The sequence below is a fragment of the Drosophila rhopaloa genome, unplaced genomic scaffold, assembly GCF_018152115.1.
Source record: "Drosophila rhopaloa isolate 14029-0021.01 unplaced genomic scaffold, ASM1815211v1 contig_115, whole genome shotgun sequence".
In the NCBI taxonomy this organism is placed as follows: domain Eukaryota; kingdom Metazoa; phylum Arthropoda; class Insecta; order Diptera; family Drosophilidae; genus Drosophila; species Drosophila rhopaloa.
Genome location: NW_025334990.1, coordinates 17,712,373 through 17,732,537, shown reverse-complemented (window position 1 = coordinate 17,732,537; position 20,165 = coordinate 17,712,373). Strand labels below are relative to the sequence as shown.

Genomic DNA, 20,165 nt, shown 5'->3' with positions numbered 1-20,165 from the left:
GAAAATGGGTCAAAAATTTGATCAACGTCAATTGGAAAATTTAAAATGCAGATTTTTAGAGAATCAAAATACGAGTCTTTAGAGGTATGCCAATTTGGAATCGGATTAAATTTGGAAAAGTTATGGACTCCACATGACCAATTGTGGGCACATTTTTACAAGACATTGGAATTTTGGAATTATCAACATGAAAATGGGTCAAAAATTTGATCAACGTCAAATGGAAAACTTTGAATGCAGATTTTTAGAGAATCAAAATACGAGTCTTTAGAGGTATGCCAATTTGGAATCGGATTATATTTGGAAAAGTTATGGACTCCACATCACCAATAGTGGGCCACATTTTTACAAGACATCTAAAACTTGGAATTATCAACATGAAAATAGGTCAAAAATTTGATCAACGTTAAAATGAAAATTTGGAATGCAGATTTTTAGAGAATCAAAATACGAGTCTTTAGAGGCATGCCACTTTGGAATCGGATTAAATTTGGAAAAGATATGGACTCCACATGACCAATAGTGGGCCACATTTTTACAAGACATCGGAAACTTGGAATTATCAACATGAAAATAGGTCAAAAATTTGATCAACGTTAAAATAAAAATTTTGAATGCAGATTTTTAGAGAATCAAAATACGAGTCTTTAGAGGTATGCCAATTTGGAATCGGATTATATTTGGAAAAGTTATGGACTCCACATGACCAATAGAGGGCCACATTTTTACAAGACATCGGAAACTTGGAATTATCAACATGAAAATAGGTCAAAAATTTGATCAACGTTAAAATGAAAATTTTGAATGCAGATTTTTAGAGAATCAAAATACGAGTCTTTAGAGGTATGCCAATTTGGAATCGGATTATATTTGGAAAAGTTATGGACTCCACATGACCAATAGAGGGCCACATTTTTACAAGACATCGGAAACTTGGAATTATCAACATGAAAATAGGTCAAAAATTTGATCACCGTCAAATGGAAAATTTTGAATGCAGATTTTTAGAGAATCAAAATACGAGTCTTTAGAGGTATGCCAATTTGGAATCGGATTAAATTTGGAAAAGTTATGGACTTCACATGACCAATTGTTGGCCACATTTTTATGTGGAATTATCAACATGAAAATAGGTCAAAAATTTGATCAACGTTAAAATGAAAATTTTGAATGCAGATTTTTAGAGAATCAAAATACGAGTCTATAGAGGCATGCCACTTTGGAATCGGATTATATTTGGAAAAGTTATGGACTCCACATGACCAATAGTGGGCCACATTTTTACAAGACATCGGAAACTTGGAATTATCAACATGAAAATAGGTCAAAAATTTGATCAACGTTAAAATGAAAATTTTGAATGCAGATTTTTAGAGAATCAAAATACGAGTCTTTAGAGGTATGCCAATTTGAAATCGGATTATATTTGGAAAAGTTATGGACTCCACATCACCAATAGTGGGCCACATTTTTACAAGACATCGGAAGCTTGGAATTATCAACATGAAAATAGGTCAAAAATTTGATCAACGTTAAAATGAAAATTTTGAATGCAGATTTTTAAAGAATCAAAATGGTAGATTTATAGACTGTAAAAGTTTAATTTTGGGTTAGCTTTCTACAAGAAATCGGAAACTTATAAAGTTTAAAAATGGCTTTAGCACTGTTGTAGTAGTAGTTGTTCCCTACCAATGTAAGCTAAATCGGGCTGTAATTTATACGACTGATTAAACGATTTCTTCCACATATACTTATCCGGAACAAACGATTTTCTATTGAGGCGATGTCTTTGGCCTCCTTAAGTTTGCGTGCCATCGCTGGAGGAAGGCAAATGGTGGCCAGTCATGCTGCTTGGGGTTGATTAGAAAAGTGACACCGCACGCACACGGCCCACAAGGGCGGCCCAATCCACCCAAGACACCACATGGCACCGCCGCATGTGACAGACGACGTGCTCCTGGCCTCAGTCATCGAAGACATGTCGTGCCCGGCGCGCGGATACAGCACCGGAGTTCGCTGTCAAAGGTATCCCGGTGGCAGATACCAGGGAAAATGGCTGGGCATGCAGCCCCATGGATACGGGGTAAGGCGGACTTGCAGCGGCTTGGTCTACGAGGGTCATTGGCAGATGGGGCAGCGCCATGGTTACGGAACTCTGCGAAGGAAGGAGACGAATGGCAGCATACTCCGCATCTACGTGGGGGAGTGGCGGCAGGATAAGCGGAATGGCGAGGGGAAGCAGTTCTACCCCGATGGATCCGTGTACTTTGGTCAGTGGCTTGCGAACCAGCGGAGCGGTCAGGGCATTTTCTGGATGGCGGATGGAGGAGTATATGTGGGGGAGTGGCTACTAGATCAAATGCACGGAAAGGGTGTACTTTTTACGGGTGAGTAAATAGTAGTAGTAGTATATGTCTTAATTAAATAATATTGAAAATACTCAGATTCATACACATTACTTAAGTCAATAATCTCTTATTTATTTTTTAATTATTTAAACAACTGTTAGAATAAACAATTTAAAAATTATGTTTGCTATTTTATATAGCTAATGGAAATCGCTATGTCGGCCAATTCGAAGGAGGGTGCAAATCAGGAGCAGGTGTTTTCTATCATGACCCTGAAGGCCAAAGGATTCAACGCGGCTTTTGGAGTCAGGACGTCTGTACAACTTCACTAATGCCCTTGCTACCAGGATAAATTAAAAATGTACCTCTGAAGCTTTTTTGTAACACCTAGATAACATATAATTGGATAGAGAAGTATTTTTAAATTAGAATTTCAACTAAATCGAGGTTAAATTATCTCTATAATCAGTGCATGTTATGTCTGCGTGTGCTAATAGACTCCGTTCCTTTAGCCTGCGTCTCGGACACCTGTCGCTTGGGCCGTCTTGATGAAAGGTTCGGTGTCTTTGTGGTATCCTCCGGCTGTGGCACCTTCCTTGATCTAGTGCTCCTTGTAGTAATTGATGGCACAGATGCTACTTCCACGCTGCTATCCGATTTCACGACTTCACAGACTTTCGCAGTGGGTTTGGTCTTTGTTTTCTCCTTGGCTTTTGATTTGGCAGGCTTTAGGGGCACAGGGGGCGAGTCGTCATCGTCGCTTATCTCGATCAGCTGACAGGCATTGAAATCTACGTGATTCGAGGGTGGTGTGCTGTCGGTCCCGCTTCCTCCGCTACTGCTGCCCGTCGCACTTGGTGGTCGTAGCTCAAGCTCCTCGTAAATTTTGAATCTTGGTGCTTTTTTGGTGGACTCTTTGGTTTTGCAAGCCTTGTCCATAACAGCTGAGGTCGATCCTGCCCCTTTGCCGCTATTGTCTTCCGGCGAAGGATTGAAAACCAACGCACGTCGAAGGGTTTTGTTTTGCGTTGTCTTCTCTTGGTCCAAGGGTTTCAGCTCTAGATGCGCTGTCTTCAGCTGAGCCCGAAAGTTACAGGCGTAGTTAATGTCCACGGCTTGCTGTCGCATTTTAAGACCCAACTGAGCTGTTGATATCGCCTCCGCATGCTTTCGCCTGAAGCGCAAGTAGTTAACATGATAGAGCTGCTGCACCTGCAACATTGAACCCAATGAAGCACTCATCTCTGGATTCTCCTGCAGCCAACTACCCGCCCTCTCATAGAACTCATCCAAAGGTTCGCTATTTCTCTGAAGAAAAAGAAGACGAGCATGCAGACAGCCCATTAAAAAGTACAGGCACTGAATCTGCGAATTCTGCCGAATGGTAGGAGGAGCCAAGTCCATGTTCAAGTAACGATCCAAATTCAGTTGGGAGTTGGGACTATTTGGGCGCATGCTAAGCAGCTTTGGAGAGTCCACATTCAGATGCTGCTGCTTCCTAATCGGCTCCACCAGCTGGAGGAAGTCCATGTTGCTGGTTAGGTCAATAATAGCTGGGTCTTTGATAGTTTTCTTCTCCGGAAGAGCTTCTATGCGAGCTAAGGGCTTTATGTCCAGACAGTGTTCGATGAGTCGCAACTTAGACTGGGCCTTGTCGAAGTTTTCCATTTGTAGATTGATCCACAACCAGGAGAGGAATATCTCGACGGCTCTTAAAGCCAAACCGGTTTCCAGGGCCAAGCGGAGCAAAGTGTTTGAGAGGGCCACTCGTTCGCTTAATCTGTTTGCCGAGCATTCGGCGCTTTCTGTGACGAGAGTAGTAAGAAGCAACCGCAGTGAGTTATTATCCAAACTGGAAAGGACGCAGAAATTTCGCAAATTGTCCTGCAGAGAATCCAACAGCCGCAAGGGCATCACCATCCTGGGAGTCGCTGGCTCCCTTTGTTGATAACGAAGTCTAAAACGCACTGCTTGTAGGGTAATCAATACAATATCATTCTTTCCCAATCTTTCAGGAAACTCTTCGCGAAGCTGCTCTACATGCAATAGAAGCAACTGAGCATGGCTTAGGCAATCCTTGTTGGCATAGTAATTGGCCAGGTGACAGAAACAGAGCAATACGATTGTTTGCTCCCGCTTGTAGAATCTGCCATTGTGCAGTTGTGGCCACAAATCATCCAGTAATTCCTGCGCCCACTCCACTTCCTCAGAGAGTTTTAATTTCAGTCTAGAATGAACTTCATTCTGGGAGAGGAAATGATTTAGGGCTCGAAGATAGGTAAACCGTTCTTCCAGTAGGCGTCCCATTCTCAAGAGCAGTACCCAGGCATCGTCCGCCTGGGTTCTATAGCCCATTGTCGAAAGACCCATGGCGGCTGCCACAGCATCGTCAATCAAGGCCTGCCAATCAATAGGAGTTTCCTCACTGCCCAGTGGCTCTTGATCTGCTTGGTGAAAGAAGTAGCTAAAAGCCGAGATGGCTTCACTAGCAAATTCAACCAGGCGCTGCTCTCGTTTAATATTAATCTGCGATAAATTCTGCCTGAGAAGCAGCTCTTCCAGAAAACTCTCCGTCATCTCTTTGGTGGAAACCGATGTCTTTTGAGCTTCTGTTGCGTCAAGCAGTAGTCCAGCATTGGCATGGCCCAGTGATAAGTGATCCATTCGGCTGAGGAAGCGCTGATGCTTTAGCTTAGCCCGAATCTCCTCGCACTCCTTCAGCATAGAGACATGTTTTCTCATTCGCCTGGCCGCGAGAACTAGATGGTAATCACTCATTCGGCAGCGGATTAGCGACTGTATAGCTGCCACAGATGGAGTTATCAAATATTCCAGCGCAGCAAAGAAATCTGTATCGTAGAGCTGTTTTTTTTGGGCTTGTGTAAGCGGATACGGCAATGGACAGGACTCGTGCCACTCGTAGACGCACTTTTGAATTTCCTTCCCCTGTTTTTCTTGCTTGTGGTAATAAAAACAGAGCTGAGATCTCAATGTGGCGGGATTCGTTAGCGATGCCAAATAACTAGCATGCAGGCGACTGGCCATATTGGGATCCTTGCAATGGCAGCTGGCCTTGTAGAGTCGTCGCAATAGTTCATTCATCTCCTTGTCGGCAATCAGAGGCCGCAACTTTTGCAGTGGCTCTAGAAATGCCAATAGAAGGGAGATTTGTTCCTCACACGACACCTGACTGGCTACAACTGTTATTTTGTGTACCAGTCTGACGATCTCCATGCTGGTAGGACTCAGGCACTTCATGGTCTTGGCCAGATCCATTGAGAAACTAACTATTTCCAACAGGGGTTTGTGGGGGCTCTGGAACAGAAGGTAAATATTACATTAGTATTTTTTAATGATCGGGAAATATATTTGATTACCTACTTTATCGGCTTTCTGCTCCTGCGTCGGCTGCCAGTTTGTGTAAGCCTCCAATGCGCATAGTCCATAGGCCAAGATGCAGTGCCTCCTTACGCTCTGACAGGCCTCATGTGGGCAATTGCTGGCCAGTGGACTCCGCGTAACATTTACCGCCGAGCCACCGCAGCTCTTCAGCAGCTGTAAGTGCGCCGCAAAGACCTCGGGACTGCCCTCGCCCTCCATCTGCTGCCAGAAGAACTGGAGTGGCGACGTGAATTTACTACCGCTCTGGTGGATTGTAACCTGGAGGCGTTGAATGGCCACCAGCAGATCCGTGAGCCACTGGTCCTTGGCATGGGCTGCGCACTTGTGCTCGAAGAATAGCTGGAACTTGCGCGAGAGGTCTATATAGGTGCGCTTGAAGTCGGGCGTGGGCTCCCTGACGTAGATTAACTTTATATAATAGTAGAGCAGCTGCAGGGAGTAACTCAGATTGGTTTCATGGCGAAAAAGCTCCTTGCTCATGCGCAGCAGCTGGAGCGACAATTGCTGGTTGGGTTGAGGACTAAGAATGTCGATTTGCACCAGGGCCAAGGTGAAACTCAGGTACTCAGGAAACTGGGTGGCTAAATCCGATGGAGAGCTGCTAGCCAGAAGCTTCAGTAGGGGTTTAAACATCTTGATCAGACTCTCCGAGGGCAGAAACTGAACAAGTGACTTGAAGAATGTACGGCTTCTTTTGCCAAACAATGATTCGTTAAGTTCCACTAAAAGTGGTCCCGTTTGGTTGATATTTTGTTGCATCATGGCTTCAAAAAGTTCTCCCAAAGATTCCATGGCGTAACATAGTTGCGTTGTGGCATCCAAGGGATTTTGCTCATGCAGCTGCAAGTGAAGGCTATTGAAGTGTTTTAAATGGATGCCCAGATATATTTTGTAGTCCGCTTCCCCCTGCAGGCGGCAGGGTTGGGTTCGGATAAGGTTGTACAGCTTCAGACGGGCTTTGAGGTGACTCTGGAAAAGAAAAATGGTTAGAAAGGCCTTAATTTGAATTTCTGGTAAACTAACCGGCTGGCACAAACCATGATGTATGTATCGCAAGCTGGATAAGTGCGACTCCCATAAACTGGGTTTTTCTTTGTAGGGAACCACATGTGGCAGCATAACTCCAACTATATCGCAGTAGAGATCCAAATTTTGTGGACTAGTATCCCTCAGGACCAGGCAGATATGGCGCATCACACTCATAGCGTATCTTAGCGTATAAGAAGCATCTCCACCGCCACGGGATCCTCCCGTATACTCCTGCAACTCGGCCTCCACCTTTTTGAAGGCTTTCTCCACATCGGATCGGCTGCCTTTCAATAGATTAGCTATATCACCGGACATTTTGTAGCACGATATTGAATCATTTATATACGACGCTTCCTTTTTTCGATGCTTTGCGCCAGAATTTAAGATTTTATGTGACCATACACGCTCCAGCTGGGAAAACAACCCGCGATAGTATCGATACATCTAGTATTTTTCAGTTAAAAGTACCGACACCGGTAATTCTTTAAATTAATCGATATCGCAGAAGTTTATCGAAATTTAAATACATTTTAGAATTTGGGTCTCCATTTTTTTACTGATTTAATAGTTTAAATGTTAGTTTTGTATTTGTTTTGCTTAAGTGGTTAAACACAGACTAATACTCTCCAGGAAATCCTTTTATTCCATCCCTTCAGAAAAAATACGACATTTTTAAAATGATTTAGTTTATGTATTTCAGTTTCAATGGGCTGGTACATTTCATCTCGTTAAACAAACGCTGGTCCTGCTTCAATAATAAATGTTTGCATATATGTTTATTAAATGAAAAATCTTCTCTAAAATTGTGTGTATCAGATTTACTCGCCACATTCAATGAAAACATGCTACTGCCGTTGAATAAGTGGAAACATTTGGGTATGTGGTATTTTTACTTAAAAGTACATAAAGGAAAACAATTTAGGATGCTCAATTGTGAGTTCATTACGCTAAGAAAGAGACGCTGGTTGTTAAAATGTCGGGAATATTGGTAACAATGAAAATGTGAAAGTGAATGAAGTTGGGTTTCGCTTAACTTATGCGTATTCAAAGAAGGAATGACTTAAGAGTTAGTTAAAAGTTCTTAGCAGTAATTGTGTGATCGTTTTCACGCGAAATGTTGACAAAGCCGCAGTTGTACAAATAAAATGTTTAAGGCTGTTTTGTTTCCCAGTTCTTGGTTGAAATTTAACAGCAAGTCATTAGATGGTTAAAGATTGTACAGGTCGTAACTATATACTCGATAACTAATCAATTTTACAATGTGAAGGTGATTTCGTATTGCAAATTTGACGAAGGTGTTAAAATTGCAACTGGAACTTGGGTTCGGATGAGGCTATAGTAATGCGTTTTTTATTGGTTGTTTACTTGGTTTCTCTTGAAAACCTCTTGGTTTTGCTCGCTTAAACATATTTTCTCTTTTGCTTTGCTTTGTTTGATTATTACGTTCATTTTCCCCGCCTTTTTCTGCTCCGTGTTTTTTTTTTTTTCGATTTTCATTATTTTTAGCTTACATTTTAGAGAAACAAATTGTGGGCTTCCTAAAGGGTTAATCATCTTTTTCTATCAAAATATGATGTGTGTGGCTGTGTGTTTGTTTTGTGTGTGTGGGTGTATATTTAAATTTATAACGTACAATGACGATACAGCGACAGATGGAGGAGATTTAACCATCATGCTTTCTCTTCTTGCCCCGTGCTTGCGAATCGTCTGAAAATGAAAAACATAACTTATTAATAAATGCTAATGAAATACATTTTTTATGTAAACTCACCTCCTGCCTTTTCGCCATCCTTGCCATCCTTGGCATTTACTGATGCAGCAGATTCGTTTGCATCGCCATCGGCATCATCAATATCGGAGTCCTCATCCTCGTCGTCCTCGCCACCTTCGCCCTCGCCCTCCCAGTCGGAGTTATCCTCCTCTAAATCGTCATTGTACACCTCCGAAAGGGACACCTCGCCATTGTCCTCCTCGTCGCTATCATCGCTGTCACCCTCCTCGTCGTCATCGTCACCGGAAACTGGAAAAGCGTAAGAGAATAATGTTTAATACAACTTCTACAGCTCGAACTTCCCTAAGTCGACTTATTAAAGTTTAAAGTAAAATTAAGAGGGATAGACAATTCATTTTTTAACGACTCTGCAACAAGTGCTAAAAATCGTACTTCCATATTTCTTCGGCGAGCCGAAGTTTCATTATCCTTTTTCATCAAACAAAAGAAAAATTGATTCGCAACTATAGCTAGCATTTTTTTTAGCAGCTTTTTATATTAATAATGACCGTGTAAAGGGCACTAATTCATAAAGACCGATTTCTATTGTCCTGATTATAGAATGAATGAATATAAATATTTACTTTATAGTGTCGGAAATGTCCTACACCTATTTTCTCATAAACTCATGCAAAAGTTTCGAGCTAGAGAAGTTCGACTTTGACTGGAAACAAAATCTCCAAAGCCATGCTTACAATATGTGGCATTAGCCAAATTTAAAATAGCAAAGAACCAATAGAGCAGGATGGCGAAATTTAAGTTTGGATTGCTAGGGGGCTGTGGGGTCGCCTTTATCACAGATTTTTCATCGGTTGCGGTAGCTGTGGATTCCCTCAACTGCAGCTCTTTCAGGTACTCATCTAAGTCGTCTACTTCATTGTCCTCCGATTGCGGAGGCGGTTTGTCCTGCAAACTATTTTTCGCCTTGACGCGCTGCTCCAGTGCCTCGAGCTCGTCTAAATCGATTTCTAGACCATTTAAACAGAAGGCACTGCGCTTATCTGAAAGGCGACAGAATCTAGGGTTGAACATGAGCGGTTTTTGTGATTACAAGAAAGCGCCAGCCACGAAAGACGATAGAATAAATAAACAGACGGACAATGAGCTTTAAATAATGGTACATTTTCCCTTCTGAATTTGGCAGTTTTGTGTAAGTTATAAATGTCGTTGGAATACATACCTTCCTCCTCGGAATCGTTGCCGTTGACCTCATCATCATCGTCGCCCTCGGATTGCGCCTCCTCATCGTTGCAATCAAAACTAAAGTCATACAATAAGTTAATTTGTTTTTCTACTCTCTAGAAATGTGGTAAAAACTTACCCATCCAAAAAGTTTAACGATGGCAGCATCTTGAAGATCTTCTCGCGATAATTGTCCACCTGGGTGGCGTCGTTATTAAACAGATCCAGCACTGCTAGATTCTTAAACTCTTCCAGGGGCTTCAGGGTTTCCAGATCCTTGATCTTGTTGCCGGACAAGTTCAGATATTGCAGTTTGGGGCTGGTGGTCAGATAGTTGAGGCCGCTCGAAATCCGATTGTCGGACAGCTCCAATTTCTTCAAGTTGGGCAGCTTGGGGAAACCTTTGAGTGTGGTGAGACCCACGTTGATCAAGCTTAGTGATTCCAAGGCGGTGTATTCGTCTGTAAGGCCAACGATGCTTGTACTCCGGCAATTGTCCAGATTCAACTCTGTGATCTGAGGGTAAATTAAATAAAATTGTGAGAATAAATAATTTAGTTGTTTACTTAAAGCTAGAATTATTTTATCTCGTTATATTAAATATTATTTTTTTTTTTGTATTTTAACTGTTTTTAATAATTTCTAATTAAATAATACATTTATCGATAAGATCTATCGGTTTGAATTTTCGATACAATTTAAGGGTATGTGGTATTTTTAACTATATTTTGTCAAAGACCAATGGCAAATTTGAAATCTTCAGTTTGGGCACACTGGTGTACAATTTTGACCCAAAGCGAGCAGAAAAAAAAAATGGAGAACAATACATACGCAAAAATCGATCAAACGCTGAGAATTTTTTTTGTTGAAATGCAAAAGGACATTACAAGCAAAATAACTAAATTAGCGCAACGACAAACAACTTGGTAAACATTTGCCGCTTTTCTAAGTCGCCTAATTGCGCCTTTTGTTTAAATGCAGGCCGAAAGAAAAGTGCCAACGCGCGTTTATGTAACCCCAAAATGTGTGTGTGTGCCAGCAGCGTATATGTGTGCGTGTGTCTCGGCACAAAGAAGAATGCGCAAAGAACGACGAGCAAAACGGAATTGAAAATAGCGGGGGTGGGAAGCTGATAGCAGATGGAGAACATGCCGGCAGACGCAACAACAACATGTTTGACCGTGACGTAGTATAGTTGTTGCGCCTGTCTGCGAAAAGTGGGCGGGGTGGTCTGAAAGAGGGGAGTGGGTGCGGTTTAGCCTGATAAGCTACAAATGAACAAATGTACACGTTTGCCTTTGGAGGCTGTGCAAGTTCACTTGAGATTACCCAATTATCAATATGTCACGTCGCCACAACAACAAAACAAGATGGGTGCTTTCTGTCCGATTCTGTCTAGTCGAAAAACAGTTGTGGCTACAGGGGACGTTCTTTAACTTGAACGTTAATAACACAAATCGAAAAAAAAATATTTTTTGAAGATAATTAGTTAAAATTTTGACAAAAGTTTAATTTTTTATACTTGTACTACAGTTTGAAATCGTATCCCGACTTAACGTGAAATTAATTACATTTTATATAAATTGATAGAATTATGAACCAATCATTATTTTGTAGATAGCCTTTCCATTTTTAAAAGAATAGTTTTTATAGTTTGCTAGCTGGGTTTATATTAATATAAATCTTGAACTATACAAAAGTTTGCAAATTCATTTCTTTGGTGATAAGAAGGGGCAGTAATGGTACGATCCCCAGGGTCCTATATTTAACTAATGGAATTTCAATTCAAGGGATAAGGAACTGGGAAATATATGATTGGAGGCCTGAAATATCAAAGCGAAATGGTGTTGTATATCCAGTTCTCTTAGAGAGTAGACACAGTATGCGAGTGAATGAGCGAGAATGAATGCACAAAGCATTTTTCTTTGGCTTAGGCGCGAATGAGTATGTATGCGTTGCCATTTTTTTGTAGCTGCGTTGTTGTTTTTCGGTGCATTGTGGGTGGGAAGTGGGTGGTTGGGCGGCTGGGTGACCGCTGATTGAGATTGAGTAGGCCGGCCAGAGCGCATGTTTATTAATCAGCGGCTTTGTCTTTTCGCCTGCATTTCTTTGGCTGGGCAATGCAGCAGTGGGTGGGAGCGGGATGGCTAGAGATGGCGTGCAGGTAAACACATGGGCAAGAGGGAGAGGGTTGATAGTGGGAGGAGGGGCAGCATAAAGGTATTATGACTGCGCAGTCAATATATGTACATGTGTATGCATATCTATGCTATGTCGAATATTTTGTGCATAAGTTTTCTTACTTATGCATGTGTATCTTTTGTGCGTGATACGCGTGTGTGCGTTTGTGCGGATGATGCGCGCGCTATAATGTTGTTATAGATACATTTTGGTATCAAATAACCTGAAATTACAACATGCAGCAAACACATACACACACACAAACACATGTTGCCGTGTTTGTCACAATTGAAGGCCGGCAATAACAACAACGCAGGCAAAGGCAAGAACAAGAAGCAAACAGCATTGCCAGCTGTAGACTAAAAAATTTCAGGTGCTGCTGCTTTCTGGATGAAAAGATCGTTGGATATGCGGTATTGCAACGCAATAAATCATTTTGTTCTAATTTGTAACTTGTAATATTTACTAATTGTCAACTAAACTGCATTTTAAGGAAGCTAAGGCGCAAAAATGTGCGCACATGGCAACACTGGCGTCACATACATACAAACACACATACAAAGAATTTGCTTATGGCGATCAATTTCTTTTTTTTTTTCCTTTCTTGTTGATGCCGCACTACTTTTATTCTTTCATCGCCTCTTTTTTGTCGTTTAAACACAAATTTAACTTGGATTTACATGATGATGCACTCTCACACAAACGCTGGGTTTAATTAATAATTTTATTCCAAGTTTATGGCGCGTTTTTCTTACCTGATTTACTTTGCGGGCGCGTCGCTCCAGTTCTATTCTCTTCTCCATTGCAGCGGCAGTTGTTTGTTTATTTTGTATATTTGGTTCCTTTTCCTGCACTTTTCTTGTGTTTTTGTGTGTTTTCCTTCTTTTCTTAGCGCACGCACCAAAGGCAAAAAAGACTCGCACACACACACGGGCGCGCTCGCACACGCTCACTCACACAGACGCAGCCTTGCAAATTTTTCTTTTTGAGCTTCTTTTGGTATTTGGAATGCCGCTTTTCCCACTTTTCTCAGATTTTTATGGCTAAAAAGTAAAAAGGTGGGGGAAAAAGAAAATTAGTTACTGGTAAATATTTAAATATCACCACTGCAACTGCATTGTAACGCATTTCCTTCGATTCCAGCACATGACGCGCCTTTTCAAATTGACTTTTAGCCCACAATTCGACGGTTTTTCCGACGTTTAACACGTTACCGGCCGAAGTCAATGCTAATGTTGCTTACACGCACTCACCTGGTGATGCTGAATATTTAAATACTTCGGAATCAATTTTTAATTGTATTTTCAACCAAAGCAAAACGCTAGAGGTGGAGAAACTTCGATGCTTTCCTCAATGACATCGATGTTTTAAAAACATCGGCCATATCGATGTTTGACCGGGCGTCATCGATAGTCTGTCACCTATACAAAGCACATAAAATGGTGTTTGTTCTTGCTAACTGGCAGGCAGGTCGCCGATAATCGATAGTTATGCGTTGATGTCTCAATTCCCACCTTTTGAAAGGTGTCTGTGCTTCATACCTTCGGAGTAAGTCTTCGCTAACGATGTTCCATCTCTACCGTGTATTGAATTGTGAACATCTGGCAGCACCACTGAGTTTTGTAACAAGCACCTTTATACTCCATTAATTTCAAGCGCCAAATTCAAAATTAGTCCACAAAATCAAAATAAATGTAATTTTAACACTCTATTATATTAATATTTTTTCTTTTAAGTTATAAATATACAAATAAATACTTTTAATAAAAAGAATTCTAAGTTCAAATTTGAAAAAGTTACAACTTGCTGTATTTAAAACTTTAATTAGCAGACATCGTATCACCTTAATTGTTAGCACAAAAATAATGGTGTTGGCAATAATGCGGCATAATCAGATGCGCGTGCATCCTGCGGTAATATGAAACTACAAAGCGGGGTATCCGGATCGGGGATATTTAGGATTAGCGGTGCGAAGGACGGACGTTTTAATTAGCCACCGCAAAATGTTAGAAAGAACAGAGAAGCTTTAGCTTGGTTATTATACGCCGCGAAGTCAACGAACGTCGCCAAAGGAAGTTAAAAGTTAACCTTACGTTGACATGGCCTGTTAGCTTTTTTCGACACATACACATACAAACAGGACTTCACAAAATGGCTACAAGGATGCGAATTTTCCTCTGTGTCCCTGAACTTGGCACAGCCTTTAATGAAGTAAACGACTCAATTTAATTTCCTCGCCTCGTTTATACCGGCCTTCTTTATTCCTGATAATTTTAATTGCGCTTAATGCACGCCCACATACAAGCACTTTCAGGCAGACGCAGGTTTACATAAATTGTTTTTATCTGATTAAAGGACGAAAATTACTTCAGTCAATCTCACACACAGACAACTTATAAATACAATTGGTAAACGTTTCAAAAGATAATCGACAAAAATAATGTAACAAATTATAAAAAATCTGTAAAAACAAGAAAGGAAATCTAACTTCGGGCGGAGCCGAAGTTGATATACCCTTGCAGAATACTCTGTAAATTATATTCTCCAAAATTATTCATATGATGCATTCTTAATACTCATAAAAAATCCCAACTTCCTAACTTTAAAAACACCAAAGTTATGGCATTTCCAATCGTTCAGTTATATGGCAGCTATAGGATATAGTCGGCCGATTCTTATGAAGTTTAGTGGGTCGGATTGATTGGCCAAAAATAAAACCCATAGAAAATCCCAACTTCCTAACTTAACAAACACCAAAGTTATGGCATTTCCGATCAATCAGTTATATGGCAGCTATAGGATATAGTCGGCCGATCCTTATGAAATTCGGCATGTCGGATTGATTAGCCAAATATAAAACCCATAGAAAATCCCAACATTCTAACTTTACAAACACCAAGGTTATGGCATTTCCGATCAATCAGTTATATGGAAGCTATAGGATATAGTCGGCCGATCCTTATGAAATTCGGCATGTCGGATTGATTAGCCAAATACAAAACCCATAGAAAATCCCAACTTCCTAACTTTACAAACACCAAAGTAATGGCATTTCCGATCGTTCAGTTATATGGCAGCTATAGGATATAGTCGGCCGATCCCGGCCGTTCCGACTTATATACTGCGTGCAAAGGAAAGAAGGGTGTGTGCAAAGTTTCAATTCGATATCTTTAAAACTGAGAGACTAGTTCGCGTAGAAACAGACAGACGGACAGACAGACGGACAGACGGACAGACGGACAGACGGACATGGCTATATCAACTCAGGAGGTGATCCTGATCAAGAATATATATACTTTATAGGGTCGGAGATGTCTCCTTCACTGCGTTGCACACTTTTGACCAAAATTATAATACCCTCTGCAAGGGTATAAAAATGTTTCCAAATTAAAGTGGAATCTCTTTGAAAGAAAATCGAATACCATTAAAAAAAATTGTTCATTTCAACCAAGAATGTATAGTTTAGGTCCTCAGCAGCCAAAAACTAACCATAAAAAAGGACCTTAACATTTTTTGTATGGAAAAAATTCGGAAAAGCAAATTGGCTCCAAAAAATTAATAATCTTAACTCAACATAGATTTCATCGTGATAGAGAGAAGACAATCAAAAGGATAGCTGCATTAATATGTACATATTTTAATTCTTAATATATTACAAGTATTTTTTTCTTACTCGATTCCAATTTTAATATAACAAAGGTTACTAAAGTATTTAGATTAAGAATGGGTAAGGGAAAAAATGAAAAATATAAACCTACGTGGATTATTATGTTTTCAATGCCTGTTCGACCGTATCAATTAGTGTTCGTCCTTCTGCCAGCGCAAATTTGCCAAACGTGTGTCCTCGCTCCCATTGGGGATAGTGAAAAAAAGGTGGGGGCAGGACGTGGGTGGTGGTCAGGAGCAGCAGGTACCGTTATCCGCAGATCGGGTGCAGAGGTCCTTGGGCGGCATCATCGGTTGCACCACCAAATGCCCCTGAAGAGCTGTCTGGGGGGTCTAATCTATTAAAAGCGCGTTAATTCTGCGAGTGTGCCATCTATTTGTGGTCTCCAAATAAGAGGAAGTGCCACCGGGAGCTTTTCTTTTCGCACTGAAATTGTGTATTTGTGGGCCGTTAACATTGGTAACTGTTGCTTCGCCAAATACCAGCTTTAACGGCTTTGTGGTGGAAACCAATAAACAGAATCGAAAACGACTTCGATTAGATTATGGCTGATTATGCGGGTTTGGGTTACCATTATTGAATAACTATATTTAGTCTTCTACGGCTTTTAAACATAAGAAAGAAGTCCATAACATTTTAAGTCATATTTGATTTTAACAAAGTTAAAAGTCTTTTATCCCAATTTGATGAACAGCAACTAATTTTTTAAATCATCTGCTAACAAATGTGTTCTTTAATTTATTTATAATAAATTTAAATGCTAATTGAAGACTCTAATTAAAGCAAAATTAAATAATTTTAAATCCTAATGGAATATTTAAAAATTATTAATCCCATTTTAACGACTCAGCTTCGTTTCGCATAAAGATGAACTAACTACTGTTTACTGCCCTCTGAATGGGTACTAATTAACTAAGTAAAGCACGGAGATGCCGAGATGCACTCTCTTTTCGGTTCTCTTCCTGGCCAACAAGCACACACAGATGGCAGACCAATCAACAGTTTGCCGTGGTGCGAGGAAAAGCTCTCGGAAAAGCTCGGAAAAACTCGGGAAAAGAGATGCTGCGACGTCGACAGAGGCGGAAAGCAGCAGCCACAAGTTGCCTTTTCGAAATCTGCAACAGTTGCTGTTGAGTGGCTTCGAAAGTCGGACGTGGCGAAAGGTATAGCGCATGGATCCGGAATTGAGTCCGGTCGAAACTCTTATCAGTGGATTTATCTCCCTCACCGTGGCTGTGTGTGTGTGTGTGTGTGCGTGTGGAAAAATTGAGGAAAATTGAAAACGCTTGTAACGGGAAACTAGTTCAAGTGCAGGAGCGCGAAAGTTGCCAGCAACAATGTTGCAAGTGAAAAGTGTAAATTCAAATTTCAAACATCGAAATATTAAGACATAAATTATAAAAGTATTTAAAACACAAACTCACCCACATATAGTGGATTTAATTTGTGGCACATGTTTTTAAAAACGAAATTTCTGTGATTTAACACATGTGTTCCCGCTTCCCAACAAAAAAAAAAGTGTTAAAGCTAGTTCCATAAATTCTAAGCCAAAATAAAACTGAAAGAGAAATGGAAAATCTCGGTTAATTTTATTCAGATTGAAAAATACGATTATAATCTGACCCTGCACACCCGAAAACAAAAAAATGTGCAAATCCCAAGGAAATTACCATATGTAATCCACGCACAATCGTAGACTGTGTATCTGTGTGAATGTAACTTGGGCACTGAAAAAAAAAATGGTTTACATATCAAAGCTCTTGAGGTTTGCATCCCAAACGAAAATTAGACAACCTTGATTTAACATCTGAATAACTTTAAGTTTCGTTAATAAAGAAGGTTAAATAAAATAGAATGAAAGATACTTTTGTGAAAGGATAAAAACCTTTTTTATAATGTAAAATCAAAGACCAGAAGTTTTCTTTCAAATGTTTGTTCACTGTGGAGAGCATATTCCCAATTCAACTTCATTTTTGACACGCGCTTAAAAAGAAATGTCGTTACGTTCAAGCATTTCACTTTGGTTTTTCTCATTCCTTGACTGTTGTTTTCTTTCCCTTATTTTTTCGGGACTTTCCTGCCAATAAAGTTCTGTCGAATTGATTTGATAACAGCGTAGAACAACCAGCAACAGGCAACCAGCAACAAACATCGGCAATCGAGGGCACGGCGGCAAAATCATCACCCCCACTTTCAGAAAAAAGGTTAGTACATATGTATGATTTTTCGGATGATTCCCCTGATTTGCATTTCAAAGGTTTTTGCGTGTGATTATCGTGTCTGGCCCCCCGCAAATGTCAGGCGGCCCACGCTGCGTATGATTGATTGGGCCCCAGTGAGCGTGTTCCATAATTATGTTAACGTGTGTGGCGAACGAATTTTCGTTTGCACTTTCCCATTAAAGCAATTTGATTTATTTTTGCTGAATAAAGAGATTGCGCTTAAATGTGGTGTACCGATATCTAAAGGTATTGAAGCGTACTCAAATTGTGAACTTATACATAGAAATTTAGAGGGCATATTCTATGCAAAACAAAAGCTTTTCAGTTGACTGCTTGTGAAAATACATGTGATAACTACCATGAAAACGATAAATAAATAAAGAGCGTCATTCAATTTTTTAAAGAACCAACTGGATCTACAATTTGTAGGGATTTCCGAGAACTTTTATTTTAGTTCTTTCAATAAGATATATTTGAAAATTAGTTTCTGGTATTTTGGTTTAAATTTAAAATTAAATAGAGATGCAGTTTGCTAAAATTAAATTTTAATTTGACTGCTGTTTTGTCTAACATACTTCAATTTTGGTTATGCCCTTAACCAAGCTTTAGAACTTGTGCTTTGCACTTCGTCAAGCGTAAATTACCATCCGTCTTAAGGAGATTTCGCAATAAAGTTGAAAGCGTTTTAATCCTTCTGCCAACTCCTCAACTTTTGAACTGAAGAAACTACAACTTCCGCCGAGATTGAGTTGAAGGTTGGGTTTTAATCTAAAAAGTTTAATTAGCTGATGGAGCAGCTTGTTAACTTGTCTTGCCGAGCCAATTAGACAATTTTCCAATTAAATTTGAATGCAATCATTTTTTTTGTAATCGCATTGCGCTTGCAATTAAAGAGAATTTTCTTTGCAAGAAGTCCTGGTTAATTGGTTTTAATAACTTAAGCCACTTAGGGCCAATTATGTGGCCACCGCCGAGCAGTAAGCATAAACCAGCGCATATTTTCCTTTTACGTTTTTTCCGTTTCCATTTAAATTTCCTTCACATCCTGCGTCCCCGGATTGTTTGGCCTTTTTTACGGCGATTCACTGCCCGCGGCATCCAACGTATTTTAGCACCTTGACACCTGTTTTCACTTGGACGTGTTTGCATTCCAGCGTTGCATACTCTGCGGTAACCAGCTTTTAAGTGATTTTGCAAATGGTAAATAATGAATTAATTAATTAAAAATTTAAGCTATTAGATATACATTTGAATTGTTTATTCTTTAAACTTAACACATATTACATTGTGTTGTTGGGCATAGTAATTTAGGTAGTACCAAGCTGAAGCCAAAATTACTACTTGCATTTAATGTTCTTATTCATTTAAATCTGTAAAATATGTTCATATAAATAAAAACTATCCAGAAATGCGTGTATAAAAAACACAGCAAATTAGCATTTAAATTAATAAACTAGAAGAAACTACTTGAACGCCCCGCACTTCTACCCAAAATCCCATATAAAAGTTTTTTACTATCTAAAGCCCTCGACCGAGTTTTGTTGCTTTTTCACTTTGATTTTTTCCTAGTTTTTTTTTGTTGACATTTTCCCCCGGTTTTCGTAGTTGCACTTGTGCTGAAGAGTTCGCGAAAAGGGGAGGTGGGTCGGAAAATCCAGCGGACGAAGGATGTAGGGCATATTTTAGATGCGTTGGCATTGACATTTCTGCGCACGGAATGGGAATTGGGCTTGGGCATAAAAAACAGGAATTTTATGGCACATTATTATTTTTACTCAGCAGTTGTTCGCATTGGAATAAATTTTGCGGAAAAGGATGCATGCGAAACAGTTTTATCCGGCAAATGTTAATTTTAATAAACTTTATGTGCCATGAGTGGGAGCTTTAAAAGTCGCGTAAAAGTCAACTAAATGGACTGCTTACAAATGGCATGACACCAAGTTATCGCCAGTTACTTGTATCTTGAGTTGCTGGCTGAGATTTGTATAGCTTATTTCTTTGATCTTGTGAAAATATGGTGCACATTTAAATTGGCAAGGTGCCAATATAATTTGCTTAAATTATTATTGATATTTGCGAGAAACAATGCACAGTTTTAACATTCGCAAAGCCATTGAGTTACCATTTAGTATACTTATTTAATTTATTTGTTTACGAACTGATTATTATATATAAAACAGGGGTGGAAAAGCTTCTGCTGAAAATTATATTATTTCTACAATAATTTTTATTTGAACTTAAAATACAATGATGAACTATTAATAATATAAAAAATGTATCCTTTTTGCTGAAAACCGGATAGTAAAATCATCAATTAGAGATATCTTATGACCATCAGTCCCCAGAAAATATAAGTTGAAATC

The 20,165-nt window shown here is 39.8% G+C and overlaps 4 protein-coding genes across 6 annotated transcripts in view; 2 read left to right on the top strand and 2 right to left on the bottom strand.

The window, feature by feature from the left end:
- The first annotated feature begins 1,924 nt into the window (after nt 1-1,924).
- LOC108042382 (MORN repeat-containing protein 3) lies at nt 1,925-2,801 on the top strand. Its single transcript, XM_044457868.1, has 2 exons — nt 1,925-2,387; nt 2,549-2,801. The coding sequence occupies exons 1-2, from the start codon at nt 1,925-1,927 to the stop codon at nt 2,698-2,700; spliced, it is 615 nt and encodes a 204-aa protein (XP_044313803.1). The 3' UTR covers nt 2,701-2,801.
- Nucleotides 2,717-7,175, bottom strand: LOC108042423 (protein three rows). Its single transcript, XM_017120683.1, has 3 exons — nt 6,774-7,175; nt 5,730-6,719; nt 2,717-5,663 (listed from the first exon to the last, which is right to left on the bottom strand). The coding sequence occupies exons 1-3, from the start codon at nt 7,092-7,094 to the stop codon at nt 2,814-2,816; spliced, it is 4,161 nt and encodes a 1,386-aa protein (XP_016976172.1). The 5' UTR covers nt 7,095-7,175; the 3' UTR covers nt 2,717-2,813.
- A 273-nt stretch (nt 7,176-7,448) lies between these two features.
- Nucleotides 7,449-13,278, bottom strand: LOC108042420 (acidic leucine-rich nuclear phosphoprotein 32 family member A). 2 transcript variants are annotated; one of them, XM_017120679.2, is made up of 7 exons: nt 13,167-13,278; nt 12,669-12,956; nt 9,872-10,248; nt 9,731-9,810; nt 9,246-9,551; nt 8,551-8,799; nt 7,449-8,486 (listed from the first exon to the last, which is right to left on the bottom strand). In XM_017120679.2, exons 2-7 carry the CDS (start codon nt 12,714-12,716, stop codon nt 8,443-8,445), a joined length of 1,104 nt encoding a protein of 367 aa, XP_016976168.1. In that variant the 5' UTR covers nt 12,717-12,956; nt 13,167-13,278; the 3' UTR covers nt 7,449-8,442. The 2 variants fall into 2 exon arrangements, with proteins under 2 accessions (XP_016976168.1, XP_016976169.1); XM_017120680.2 differs by lacking the exon at nt 9,246-9,551 and having other exon boundaries at nt 13,167-13,274.
- Nucleotides 13,279-16,711: 3,433 nt separating this feature from the next.
- The window catches only part of LOC108049321 (potassium voltage-gated channel subfamily H member 8), a 64,725-nt gene continuing 61,271 nt past the window's right edge, over nt 16,712-20,165 (top strand). For both annotated transcript variants that reach the window (XM_044461881.1, XM_044461880.1), the window contains exons 1-2: nt 16,712-16,743; nt 17,670-17,784. The gene's annotated coding sequence lies outside the window, so the exon portion shown is untranslated. The remainder of the gene's footprint in view (nt 16,744-17,669; nt 17,785-20,165) is intronic.

Bases quoted from the DNA above. Each gene is read 5' to 3' on its own strand.
- LOC108042382 (XM_044457868.1), top strand. From the start codon at position 1,925: ATGGCACCGCCGCATGTGACAGACGACGTGCTCCTGGCCTCAGTCATC. The intron at 2,388-2,548 runs GTGAGTAAATAG...TATTTTATATAG, and splicing joins AAAGGGTGTACTTTTTACGG to CTAATGGAAATCGCTATGTC.
- LOC108042423 (XM_017120683.1), bottom strand. From the start codon at position 7,094: ATGTCCGGTGATATAGCTAATCTATTGAAAGGCAGCCGATCCGATGTG. The intron at 6,720-6,773 runs GTTAGTTTACCA...TTTCTTTTCCAG, and splicing joins ATCATGGTTTGTGCCAGCCG to AGTCACCTCAAAGCCCGTCT. The intron at 5,664-5,729 runs GTAGGTAATCAA...CTTCTGTTCCAG, and splicing joins AGGAGCAGAAAGCCGATAAA to AGCCCCCACAAACCCCTGTT.
- LOC108042420 (XM_017120679.2), bottom strand. From the start codon at position 12,716: ATGGAGAAGAGAATAGAACTGGAGCGACGCGCCCGCAAAGTAAATCAG. The intron at 10,249-12,668 runs GTAAGAAAAACG...ATTTACCCTCAG, and splicing joins GCGCCCGCAAAGTAAATCAG to ATCACAGAGTTGAATCTGGA. The intron at 8,800-9,245 runs GTAAGCATGGCT...ACGCTTTTCCAG, and splicing joins TTTGGCTAATGCCACATATT to TTTCCGGTGACGATGACGAC.